Genomic DNA, 11,903 nt, shown 5'->3' on the forward strand with positions numbered 1-11,903 from the left:
CACGTGCAACAACTGTCAGTCATTCCAGATTCATGCGTCCATTGGCTCATTTGCCGTGTTTATTGAGGGGAAATTGTAGACCGGTCTTTTGGCGTGTTTTTGCGTTGTAGCAGGAAGAACATGGGTCCTCACAGAGTGGGCTGTGAAGCAGAACAGACTTTCAGCGCTGTCACAAGCACAAGTTGTCTCTCAAATGGCACTCATTCGCTGGCTTGTTTTACCTTCATATAATAGGAACGAAAAGATTTTTTTTAGCAACCCAGAAGCAATGCTTTAATTTATTATTGACTTGGGTTGCTGCAGACCACTTGGTTGGGAGGGGGGTAGTCCATTAATATACATAAAATTTTCCTGGAATTTGTCTTAATTCTATCTATACAGAATGCTAACTCATTTTGCCGTTGCTCCAGCTCCCTGTCGCAACAGGAAAAAAAAAACACCATCACTGCCGTAGAAGGCAAAACCTTTAACAATTTAATTATCACAAAAACAATCGTCAGTTACAGTTTACAAGATTTTCATTCCTCGCCTGTTTCTTTCTTGCCCGATTTTCCGCGCTGATGAAAGATTTCCCTCCGCTCTGTGGGCGGACCTTTGGACGGCTGAGTCACGCAGCTGTCAAAGATAGCTGTCACCCAGCTTCATGATCAAACACACACACGGGCAAGAGCAGAGGAGCACATTGTCTCAGGTTCATGACAAGGTGTCAGCTCTCTCACAAGTGAATTACAACGCTTATTTGACCGAGAACCGACCTATGGCATTACGGAGTCCACACCTTTGAGGATTTAGCAAGGAAAAACCACCACTTTAGGAATAAACTCGACAGCACGCCACGACAGGACGTGAATAGGCAATTTTTTTTTTTACGGATATGAAGACTAAAAAGGGTATGTAGTGTTTTTCATCAAAACTGAGCTCTAGCCTAACCTATCAGTATCCGTACAGAACACAGATTCATAATCAAAGTTGTTCGATTGGCTTTTTTTCCCGGCGCCTCGTGTTCGCTATTGTTTCCGTTTCAGACAAAACAGCTCCGTTTTCTCTCACCATGTGCTGGTTCCCTGTCAAAACGATCCGCTTCCCTCGTTTGACTCGCGCGCATGTAATATTTAACAACCACCATTGCACAAATATACTTTTGTGCGTCGACCTATTAAGTTTTGAGGACATTCTCCGAGTCGCACTACTTACATAGTTTCCTCTTTAGTTTTTTTTCTCAGGGATTTGGGCAAAAGTTCAAAAGCAATGCGTATAGCGGAAGAGCTACGGTTTGTAATTGTTTGATGAAAACTGTAAGCGTGATTCGTATTATTATTATTATTATTATTACTATTATTAATTTTTTTGCGAACATGTGGAACAGCGTGGCATTAATTCCCGAGATCCTTTGTTGAGTTTAGTTTGGTTTCCTCAGGCTACGCTTTCGCGTCTCCGACCTCGTGTTACTCATACACAATAAAGACATTTCGTCTTCTCGGTTTTTTAACGTAGTATTTGTACGAGATTCAACGAAAACATGTCAAGCTACACTAGTAGAACAGTTTTAAAGTATTCCCGCCGCAAAAAGGTGGGGGGAAAAACTTAAGAGTGTGAGAAGCTGCATTCTTTTGTTCAACCGAGATTTGCAACAGGTCCTCCCTCCCCCTTCTACAGAGTCTCACTTCCAAGTCAGCAGAGCCATTTTCCCATAAACGCGTCAAAGACCAGGAAAAATGATTTTACTTACTTATAGTATGTGGTATAATGTTTCTTGTCTTCAGTTATATAGATTTGCTGGTCCCGTCATTTTGCAGATAGCATTTTTTTCCCGAGACCAACATAATCACTTTGTGCATGCACTTATATATATTTTCGCTTTGTGTGAAATTTGAATTTTTATGAGACCTGTAACCCTAATACTAGAACATCACTGTCAGACAGTATTATGTGTTAATAACTTGGCCAGTATGTATTTAGCATATCTTTAGTGTGCTATTCCTACACAAGTTTTTGTTGACATTGTTTAATAACAGTCGTTGTAACTTTGCCTGTCCTTTTCCACATGATCGGATACAGCATACATGTGGCAGATCAGCTGTACATGCACGTAAACATTCAGATATATAGACCTTGAGTGTGTGTGTGTCATGGTGATTTTGGAGTTGGAGGGAGTTTGTACTAGGATTGGGGGAGGGGACGATGGCTGGTAGTCTTTTGTCTTTCTAACGCATACCACACCACACACTGAATCAACATAGTTACTACTTGCTTAATTCATCACACTGCACAAAAATATACAGTTTTTCTTTCACCTATGCAGATTCGTCAAGCAGCAGCTCACATGTTAACTCTTTGCAAGCTCTTTGAAACTTGCGCCGCATAGCAAGCTGGCCAGAATTTTCCATTTCTGTTGAATGTCAATAATTTTGCACAAACTTAATTGGTGGAACTTGTTTCTTTGTGGTGTGTAGGTATGCTGGTCACTTCTGGCAGTGAGACAGAAGATGAGGATAACACTGATGTCCCTCTGGATCTGTCTTCGAGTCGCGGATCTGCAGCCAAAAGAAAAAGGAGAGGCAACCTGCCTAAAGAATCTGTACAGATTCTCAGAGATTGGCTTTACGAACACCGATATAATGCCTACCCTTCAGAACAGGAAAAAGCACTGCTATCAAAACAGACTCATCTTTCCACACTTCAGGTAAATAAATTTTTCTAAGCAGAGTGTAGCAGCAAGTCTACACAAAATAACAATCTTTGTCAAGCTGTGTGTAGCAGACAGTCTTGCACAAAATAATAATCTCCAGTAAAGTTTAGTCTAAACATTTCATTTTAATGAACGGTCATATGTTTTCCTCCTTTGACATGATTGCCAAGTTTCATTTAAGAATAACCTTAAAATAGAACAGGACTAGAGCGTGTTCAGTATGAAGGGGAATTACAGCAGTTTCAGTGTCGTTGATCAGTAATCTGTTCATGCTTCACAGACTGGCAATCAGCTGACAGCAGTCTGTTTTTACTTAGCTCATGTTTGTGTGGGGAGGGGGTGGGGGTTTGAAAGGATCAGTGGCATAACCACCTCCACATCCACCTCAGTGAGACAGAGAGAGAAGACCAGTATTTAGGAATTCCCCCACACTCAGACAGCTGTCTGCAAAACAATAGAGACAGCACACACATTAACAGTGGATGGCTTCTCCACTGAAAGCATGATGAGCCATGGATGCATGCTCATATGTTTTTTTTTTTCTTTTTTTTTCTTTTTTTCAGACAGATAGAGGGTAAAGTTTGTACTTTAATAACTGTTGATTAAGATTGTCTATAAACACTTAAACTATAAGGAAACAGAAAATTATTCTTGTTAATATACAGGATTAGTTTTGTGCTGTTTCCTTGATTTCAAGTGCCACCTTATTAGTGTTATAAAAGTAATACTTGTACAGGTCAGGTCAGATTGTTGTAGCTCACTTTCACCTGAATACAAACTTGTATTAACATAGAACCTCTATCTGAAAACTGTGTCGCTGAGAATTTGGTAATACTTTGTTACTGCCTCAAGTTAACAATCATGCTTTCAGGGGAGACATGTGCATAAGTCCAATTTGTGGGTGTTTGAAGAGTCACATTCGCATTTGCTTGAACCTCTATCTTCAACATCAGTCTCACACATTGAACTGTGCTGAGCTACCCGCTTTATAAAAAAAAAAACAAAAAAAACAGGATGTCAGCCCCAACAAAGAACGTCACCATTTTAAAAGTCAAAAACAAAATGCTTTCTAAATCAGTATGTTTGCATGTAAAAACAGTCTGCCAACATGTTTTCTACATGTAACACTAGTGAACCTTTTTACTGGAAGGAACCTAAAACTGAAGTTGGAAATCTTATAAAAATATTTGGAATACTGAATTTTCATGTCATTCTTTTTAAGTCTCACCAGTCTTAGCACATTTTGTATATCCTGTTAGACCATAAACCTTAAGTGACTGAAAACCTTCATCTACATAATCTAACATGCTGTGCTCTGTCTCAGGTCTGTAACTGGTTCATTAATGCTCGTCGAAGGCTCTTGCCAGAGATGCTACGGAAGGATGGTAAAGACCCAAACCAATTTACCATTTCACGCCGTGCCAGCAAGGGGCCCGAGGGCATGAGTGACAGCTCACACTCACCCAAAAATGACAGCTATGAGTCTTGCTCACCTGCCTGCCCAGACAGCATGACTATCTCCACCAGTTACCCGAGAAAAACAGCATCACCCACAATGCCACCTTCACCCACTCTGGCCCGTCCCTCTGTCATTTGCCACACCACCATCACAGCTGCAAGCACAAAGATCGAAGGGACCACGGAGTTGGCAGTCTTCAGCTGCCCATCAGGCACAGGACTGGGCACAGAATTCAACACACCACCACCTACACCCCCTGACCTCACAGCACAGGACTTCAGCGGCTTCCAGCTGCTTGTGGACGTGGCATTGAAGAGAGCTGCCGAGATGGAGCTGCAAGCTAAACGAGTGCTCGCTTAAATACTGGAAATGGATGGATAGGTGGAGCATTGATATGTTTCATAAACTTTCATTCCTGGCCCCTAACCCCTTTTAAGTGTACTTTGCAGGGAGATTAGGGATGTGACTTTGTTGGGGATGTAACGTGTTGATGAATTGTAAAGTCCTAATCATTTCTATTTTTGCTAAATGTAAATCCAATTGGTGCGGATTTGTTAGTACAGTACACATTTTAAGGTGCCTTGGCAGTCCACATCTTTTTGTATTTCATTTGTGTATATAAATATATGTATATCTTTCTTTTTTGCACACAGGTGACCAAAAATGCATAGACAAAGATTTTGTACATTTTGAGAAGAGAGACTTGCATCTTCTCAGTTCCATTTTTCCATTGCAGTTTTGCAGAGGTTTGGTTCTGTGATTTTTTTTTTTTTCCCCCCCACTCTGCCTCATTTTTGAGAACAGTTGTGCAGTTTATTCTGCCTAATATTTTTGCACAATATGGCAGGTCATCTTTCTTCCTCCCTGTTTCTGTATTGTACTGTAATCACTACTGTTCCAGGTCATACATACATACATGTACTTAAGTTTTTTTATTTTGTTTCATAGTGTAAAGAAAAAACTTCTTTTTGGAATGATGTGTTTAGTTTGTTCATTTTCATTTTCTTTTGAGGCATATTCAGATGTAGCACAACTTTATTCTGGGATTCTCTCAGAACACTCAGTGTAAAAACGGCCAGTGAATGTGCCCCTCCTCCCAACATAAACACACACATACACCTAAAAGACTGCCTGCTTCACGCTGTCCCCAAAAGCCCCAACCCGTACCCTCTCCACACATCTTACACCCTAGTGAGCTTGAGGAATGAACACTACATAATTTACGTGTATGGAATGTGCCTTTATTTTTTATTGTGTTAAGACATCACTATCCACAGATAGAAGGAAAATGTTTTTACATCACCAAAACAGAGGAAGACAGAATTAATTCCAGATGGTTTTGGGACCTTTGTGTTCATGCATCGTAGTCATGTGACATGGTGCCTAACAGATGTGAGTCCTCTTTTATATTGTGCAATGGTTGTGGCAAATAGGGGTCACATGTTTAAATAAAGTTTTGTTTTCTACAAAATGATCTTGGTACTCTACCTTGCTGGAGTTGGAAAAAAATGTGCAAACACTGGTATTCAATAAGGTTTGTTATACTCTGAATTACTCCAAATGAAGTGGGTATGTGCTCAGCTAACACAATGCTACAAATTAAGTTAAAAGTTGAGGCTATGGATGAATACTACCTGGAGGAGGTTTTATAAGATCGTTGTTTTATAAGATCCTTCTACTGGCTGGCCCTATGTAGTATTGGAATGGCTTATACAAGCCAATTCTTCTGTTTTTTCTATACATTGAAGACATTTGGGTTTGAGATCAAAAGGTGAATATGAGGTGATAGATCAGAATTTCAGCTTTCATTCCCTGATATTTACATCTAGATGTGTTAAACAACTCGGCACCTTTGGTGGCAGACCACCCAATTTTTAGATGAGCAAAAGTATGTAGCACTTAATATTTGTTTGCATATACCTTGCTTGCAATAAATGCATCAAGCTGGCAACCCACTGACATCACCAAACTGTTGCATTCTCCTTTGTGATGCTTTTCCAGGCTTGTACTGCAGCTTCTTTCAGTTGTTGTGTGTTTTGGGGGCTTTCTCCCTCTTCAGGAGGTGAAATGCATGCTCAATTGGGTTAAGGTCTGGTGATTGACTTGGCAAGACTTGGCTTCCACTTTTTACCCGGATAAAGTCCTTTTTTGTGTTGGCGGTGTGTTTTGGTTCATTATTCTAAATTCATTCTGTGCTACCATCATGTGTTATATCATCAATAAAGATAAGAAGCAGCCATGCAAGCCCAAGCCACACTACCTCCACCATGCCTGACCAGTGAGCTTGTATGTTTTGGATCATGAGCATATCCTTTCACCTCAACAACAGTATATGATAGCACATATAGTGACATATAGAACACACAGTGGCATCTGTGTGTTTCTGCATACAATGACTGCAGATTAGTAGACACGTTTACCATAGATATTTAATTAATTCTCTGGTAGGCAGCTGCTCTTTCAGTCAGACATTTCAAAAAGCTCAGAATACAACAGTTTTGAATGAGATATTTTGCTGAATATAAAGTCAGGTACATAAAAATGTGGACACTGACAAAGTTTTTTATTTCAGTTTTTATTTAAGTTTTTCATTGGCATTGTTTTTAGCTGTCTACCGCAAGATATTGGAGTTGAAATTAAATAATGAATACCACCTCAAAGTCCAGACTTTCAGCTTTAATCTGAGGGTGTTTACATCAAGAACAGTTTACGAATTACAGCACTTTGTATATGTAGTCACCTATATAAGGGACCCAAATTAATTCGACAAAGTAACATAATAATGATTTAATTTGTCTTTTTTAATATTTGGTCGCAAATCCTTTGCAGCCAATGACTGCCTGAAGTCTGGAACCCATAGACATCAACAGACACTGGGTTTCTTCCCTGGTGATGCTCTGCTAGGCCTTTGCTGTAGCTGTCTTCACTTTGTGTTTGTTCTTTGGGTGTTTTGCCTTCAATTTTGCCTACATTAGGTAAATTGCATTGGATTCAGGTCAGGTGACTAATTTGGCCAGTGCAGAACATTTCACTTCTTTGCTTTAAAAAAGTCTTGGTTTGCTTTCAAAGTATGCTTCAGTTCATTGAATCATGAGCAGGTCCTTCCCTTTTACATACTCTCTGCTTCCCTTCATTCTGATACAAGTTGATCGGTCTCATCTGTCTATAGGATGTTGTTACAAAACTTTTTGCAAACACTAATCTGGGGCCTCATTTATCAATCTTTTAGTAAAGTTGTGTGTAAACCAAATGGAGCTAAAAATTTCTGCCGGATGTACAAAAGTTTCGGAAGTGCTGATTTTCTTCATACTTGGGGGTGTTTGTTGATGAATGCCAATCATCCGTAAATTACTAAGCGCATGCAAAGCATAGCTGATTTGCATGTAATGACGCCCACAAAACTCCATAAAGGTTCAAGTGCACAGACAGATGTTTAGGTAGGTGGCACGTGTCAAATTGATGTCCACATGAATGCCTGTCCCCAGGGTTTCCCAGCTGAACATTGCCCACAGCATCACACTCCCTCCACCAGATTATCCTCTTTCCACAGGTGCATCCTGGTGCAATCACTTCCCCAGGTAAATGACGCACACGTACCCAGCGGTCCATGTGATATCACTGGGAGCACCCCACAAGCATCGCTGTTTTGGTAATGCTCCGACCCAGTTGTCTGGCCAATAATGATTTCTCCGACATCTAACACATCAGCTACGAGAACCGACTGTTCACGTACTGTCTAATATATCCTAGACGTCACTGTTACGAGATAATCAATGTTATTCACTCCAACTGAGTGGTCATACTAATGTTTTGGCTCATAAGTGTATAAGCAAGTGTATAAACAAGTTTTTCTTGTGTCAATTTTTAATTCATCAAGAATGTTGATGTTCAAAATATGCCCAATTTCTTCTTGATGCAGGAATTGTCTTAAAAAAACAGTTAAAATCAGTTGATTTAAAATGTTTGTGTTTCTGCATACAATGACTGCAGATTAAAAAAAGATTATTAGCTTGTAGAAAAAATAACAGCAATACAGGTGTTTCAACTTGTACTTGAATGGTGCTTCAGATCACAACTTCAGATCATAGCTAGCTAGCTTGATGCTAACAAAAGACAAAGACAAAAAAAGACAAAAATGTCATTCCAACCTGTGAATTACCACTTACAAGGCATTATTCAGTGATATGGCAGTAGGAACTCAAGATTCTCTTTGGAACCTCCTAGCAGAGGCAACCAGGTATGGAGTTATCCTGGTACTTATTAGTCATGATACCATCAATCAACATAAGAGACCATGGACCACCAAACAGGAGCAACTATTCAATTATTCAAGATATTTCACAGCAGGTTTGGGGACTTAATGCCACTTTTTCCTTCAAACATGCTGATGGTGTGCATGGCTAAAGACAATAACACACAATTTCAATTGAATTTACAATTACTCTGGTATGATTATAGGATTGGATTATATCCAATTTTTTTTAGCAAATTTCCAACTGTTTCAAACTGTAGTGCTTAATGGTATTTTTACCTGCCTATATATATTTTTCAAACACCCAGGTCAACACCAATCTGTATCTTCTGTGTTGAAAGGTTTTTTTGGTATTCCCCATGGTGATGGGTAATTTAAAAAAAAAGTATGTGTGTCACTTCATTAACACCCCGAACACAGGATATGGTCAAAGACAACAACAGAGTTCCTGGTAAATTGAAAATAATATATATATATATATATATATATATATATATATTTTCAAGGATGAAAATTATTCTCATATTTATTTTAAATATTCCATAAATATGTAAATTTTTTGCATGCATGTTTTTAAAGAAAGTGGTTTTGTTTACAAAAAATACATGGCAGTATATGACCTTTCAGTATGTTGGACTGTATAATATGCACCAGTTGTTTGGCCAGGAAGAACGCTGCTTCCTCTGCAGCAGCCCAAACGCAAGCCTCCAGCACACGTTGTCTGGCTGCAAATTTGCACTCTCCCATGGGAGCTACAGGTGTTGAGGTGCTGGAGAGGTGTAGACAGATCATGAGTAGAGGTCATCCTCCACCGGTGTGCCATCATATTCAATTTCTCTGAGAAGGTGGGGGCAACACAAGCGCCATGACAAGGGTTCCACCAAGGACAATCCCTTTCACCCAGGACGGGAGAATGAGAGTCGATCTCAGCAGGAAGCTCCAGTTCCCCAGTGAAATCACCAACACAAGTCTCCACTCTGATATAGTGATATGTTCCAGCAGCACCAAGACCATGCTCCTCATTGAGCTAACTCTTCCATGGTAGGAGGGAGTAGAAGTTGCCTTTGAGAGGAAGAGGTTGAAGTACTTAGATCTCGCTGCTGAGTGCAAGGAGGCTGGCTGGATAGGAGGCTGGTAGGATGCTGCAGGTTTTTTGGACCATCAGCTGTTCACCTTCTGAGAGATGTGGGAGTAACTGGAACAAACCAGCATAAAGCCCTGAAAGACCTGGCTGAAGAGGCAGAGAAGAGCAGCTTTTTGGCTCTGGGTGAGGAAAAAGGAGAGGTGTTGGAGTAGTAACACCTGTCCCAAGGCTTAGCTGCAGGGGGTGGCAGGGAGACGTCCCTGCTACTGCTCTGCCACTAGGAGATGTTCCAGGGCTAAAGGAGTGAAATGTTGTTGAACGGTGGTACCTGGCTGATGACCCAGCACCTTCTTTGGGCACCAGAGAAGGTGCAACAGGCAATAATGCCATAGCCTACTATGGCATTATTGCCTGTTGCACCTTCTCTGGTGCCCAAAGGTCAGCTGCTGCATGAGTAGATCATGATGACCTCTACTCATGATTTTGTAATTACAAAATCTACCTTTGTAATTAATGCTTAAGGAACAGAAAATGGCAAAAATAATGTTCACAATTACTGTTTAAGGTTCTAAAAAGTTTTAGGAATAAAAAATAAAAAATAAAAAATATTTTTTAATATTCTAAAATTAAAACATGACAATTAGTAACTCATTCATAGTATTTAATTTACAGGAATATTGATTATTCAGCCTTTATGTGTCCATTAGTGATTGTGTGCATAGTTTAAATGTACATATTGGTCATGTTATTTACCAGGGGAGAATATTTCAATTTAGAGGAAAAAGGTTGTTCTAATGTTCAAATACTCATGATTTACACTATTACTGTCAAAAGTATGTGGACACCTGACCAATCACATCCATATGTGCTTGTTGAACAATCCATTAAATTTTAGTCCCCTCCTATGGTGTTATAGTAACCTCCACTCTTCAGGGCAGGCTTAAAAATCCACTGGATTTTTAAAGTGTGGCTGTGGGGATTTTCCCATTCAGCCACAAAAGCATTAGTGAGATCAGGCACTGATGTTGGGTGAGGAGGCCTGCCACATAGGCAGCATTCTAATTCATCCCAAATGTGTTCAGTGGGGTTGAGGTCAGGGCTCTGTGCAGGCCACTCAATTTCTTCCACTCCATTCTTGGCAAACCATGTCTTTATGGACCTTGCTCTGTGCACAAGGGCACTGTCATGCTGCAACATGTTTCTGGCCCTTAAATTCCAGTGAAGGGAAATTTTAATGCATACAAATGCATACAAAGACATTCTAGACAATTTGTGCTTCAGATATTTTGGCAACAGTTTGGGGGAGGACCCACATATGGGTGCTATGATCATGTGTCCACAAACATTTGGCCTTATTATGTAATACCCTTATAGTAGTATAAGGGTATTACATACCCTTATATTGTATAAAGGTAAAATGAGTGAGAAAAACAGCAATTATGGGAATAATTAGAAAGAACTGTAATGTAATAAGTGAACAAACGAACAAAACAAACAAACAAACAAACATATATACATGCATACATGCACACTTACACTACACTACACAGTGTTCCTTGTAGCTATGCTGTGCATGACAGTTAAAATATTGATAATACTGAAGATATTCACTAACCACAGGCTACATTTAGGAGCAATTTAATTGCATACCTAGGAGCAATTTAGCATAACTAAATCCACCTACTGGGATGTTTTCATGAGGTGAGAGGAAACTAGAAAATACAGAGGAAACCCTCCTAATGTGGAAGTCAAATAGACCCCAACATGCAACCTCTGAGTACGCACTCTCGAGCAGAGTGTGTGCACGTTCAAGCTTTGTTCAAGCTTTGCACTAAATGGATTGCAACTTAATCTGATTTTGTTGCTTGTGGTTATTGTGTATTTACCTGAAACTCAATTTCAATTTAAATAGACTGCTTTGTCTACCACTCTTGACTTGGTCTAACTGTTAGAGTTTGGGCTTGGTTTTTGGATAAGCTGTTTCTGAATGCTCTCACACTTTCTCATTTTATCTGATGCTTGAAGATAAGTTTAAACTAGTTAGCAAATTGATGACATGCTAAAATGCATATGACAAAAACAGAGGCCACTGTAATGGTGCAGGACTATGATTCCCATCGGCCACTGCATCTCACCTGATCACGACACTCATGTCACTTGATTGTTAAATGAGCAGTAGTATTTATGTTATGTTTGTATGGCACTCTTGGTCTAGCTGCTGTAGCGAGTTTCGCTTTTGTGTGTTGTTATAGCCATGCCATGCTCATGTATGTTTGTGTTTATGTTAAGTGGTTTTTATCCTTGTTCATGTGTGTTGCACTTTAAATAAAAGATTCTGCACTTGCATCCATCTCCTACCAATGTGTGATGGCAATAAAACCGGTAATAAATATGTAGCTCATGCTGATATAGGGTGAAA

At 39.7% G+C, this 11,903-nt stretch overlaps 1 protein-coding gene across 4 annotated transcripts; it reads left to right on the forward strand.

Annotated features, from left to right (window-relative positions):
- Positions 1-541: 541 nt before the first annotated feature.
- tgif1 (TGFB-induced factor homeobox 1) lies at positions 542-5,622 on the forward strand. Of its 4 annotated transcripts, none has more exons than XM_026913479.3 (3): positions 542-890; positions 2,454-2,683; positions 4,014-5,622. In XM_026913479.3, exons 1-3 carry the CDS (start codon positions 875-877, stop codon positions 4,506-4,508), a joined length of 741 nt encoding a protein of 246 aa, XP_026769280.3. In that variant the 5' UTR covers positions 542-874; the 3' UTR covers positions 4,509-5,622. The 4 variants fall into 4 exon arrangements, with proteins under 4 accessions (XP_026769280.3, XP_034162163.2, XP_034162150.2 ...); XM_034306272.2 differs by lacking the exon at positions 542-890 and adding an exon at positions 927-1,105; XM_034306259.2 differs by lacking the exon at positions 542-890 and adding an exon at positions 1,130-1,295.
- Positions 5,623-11,903: the final 6,281 nt, after the last annotated feature.

Source organism: Pangasianodon hypophthalmus, chromosome 1 (assembly GCF_027358585.1).
Source record: "Pangasianodon hypophthalmus isolate fPanHyp1 chromosome 1, fPanHyp1.pri, whole genome shotgun sequence".
Taxonomy (NCBI): Eukaryota; Metazoa; Chordata; class Actinopteri; order Siluriformes; family Pangasiidae; genus Pangasianodon; species Pangasianodon hypophthalmus.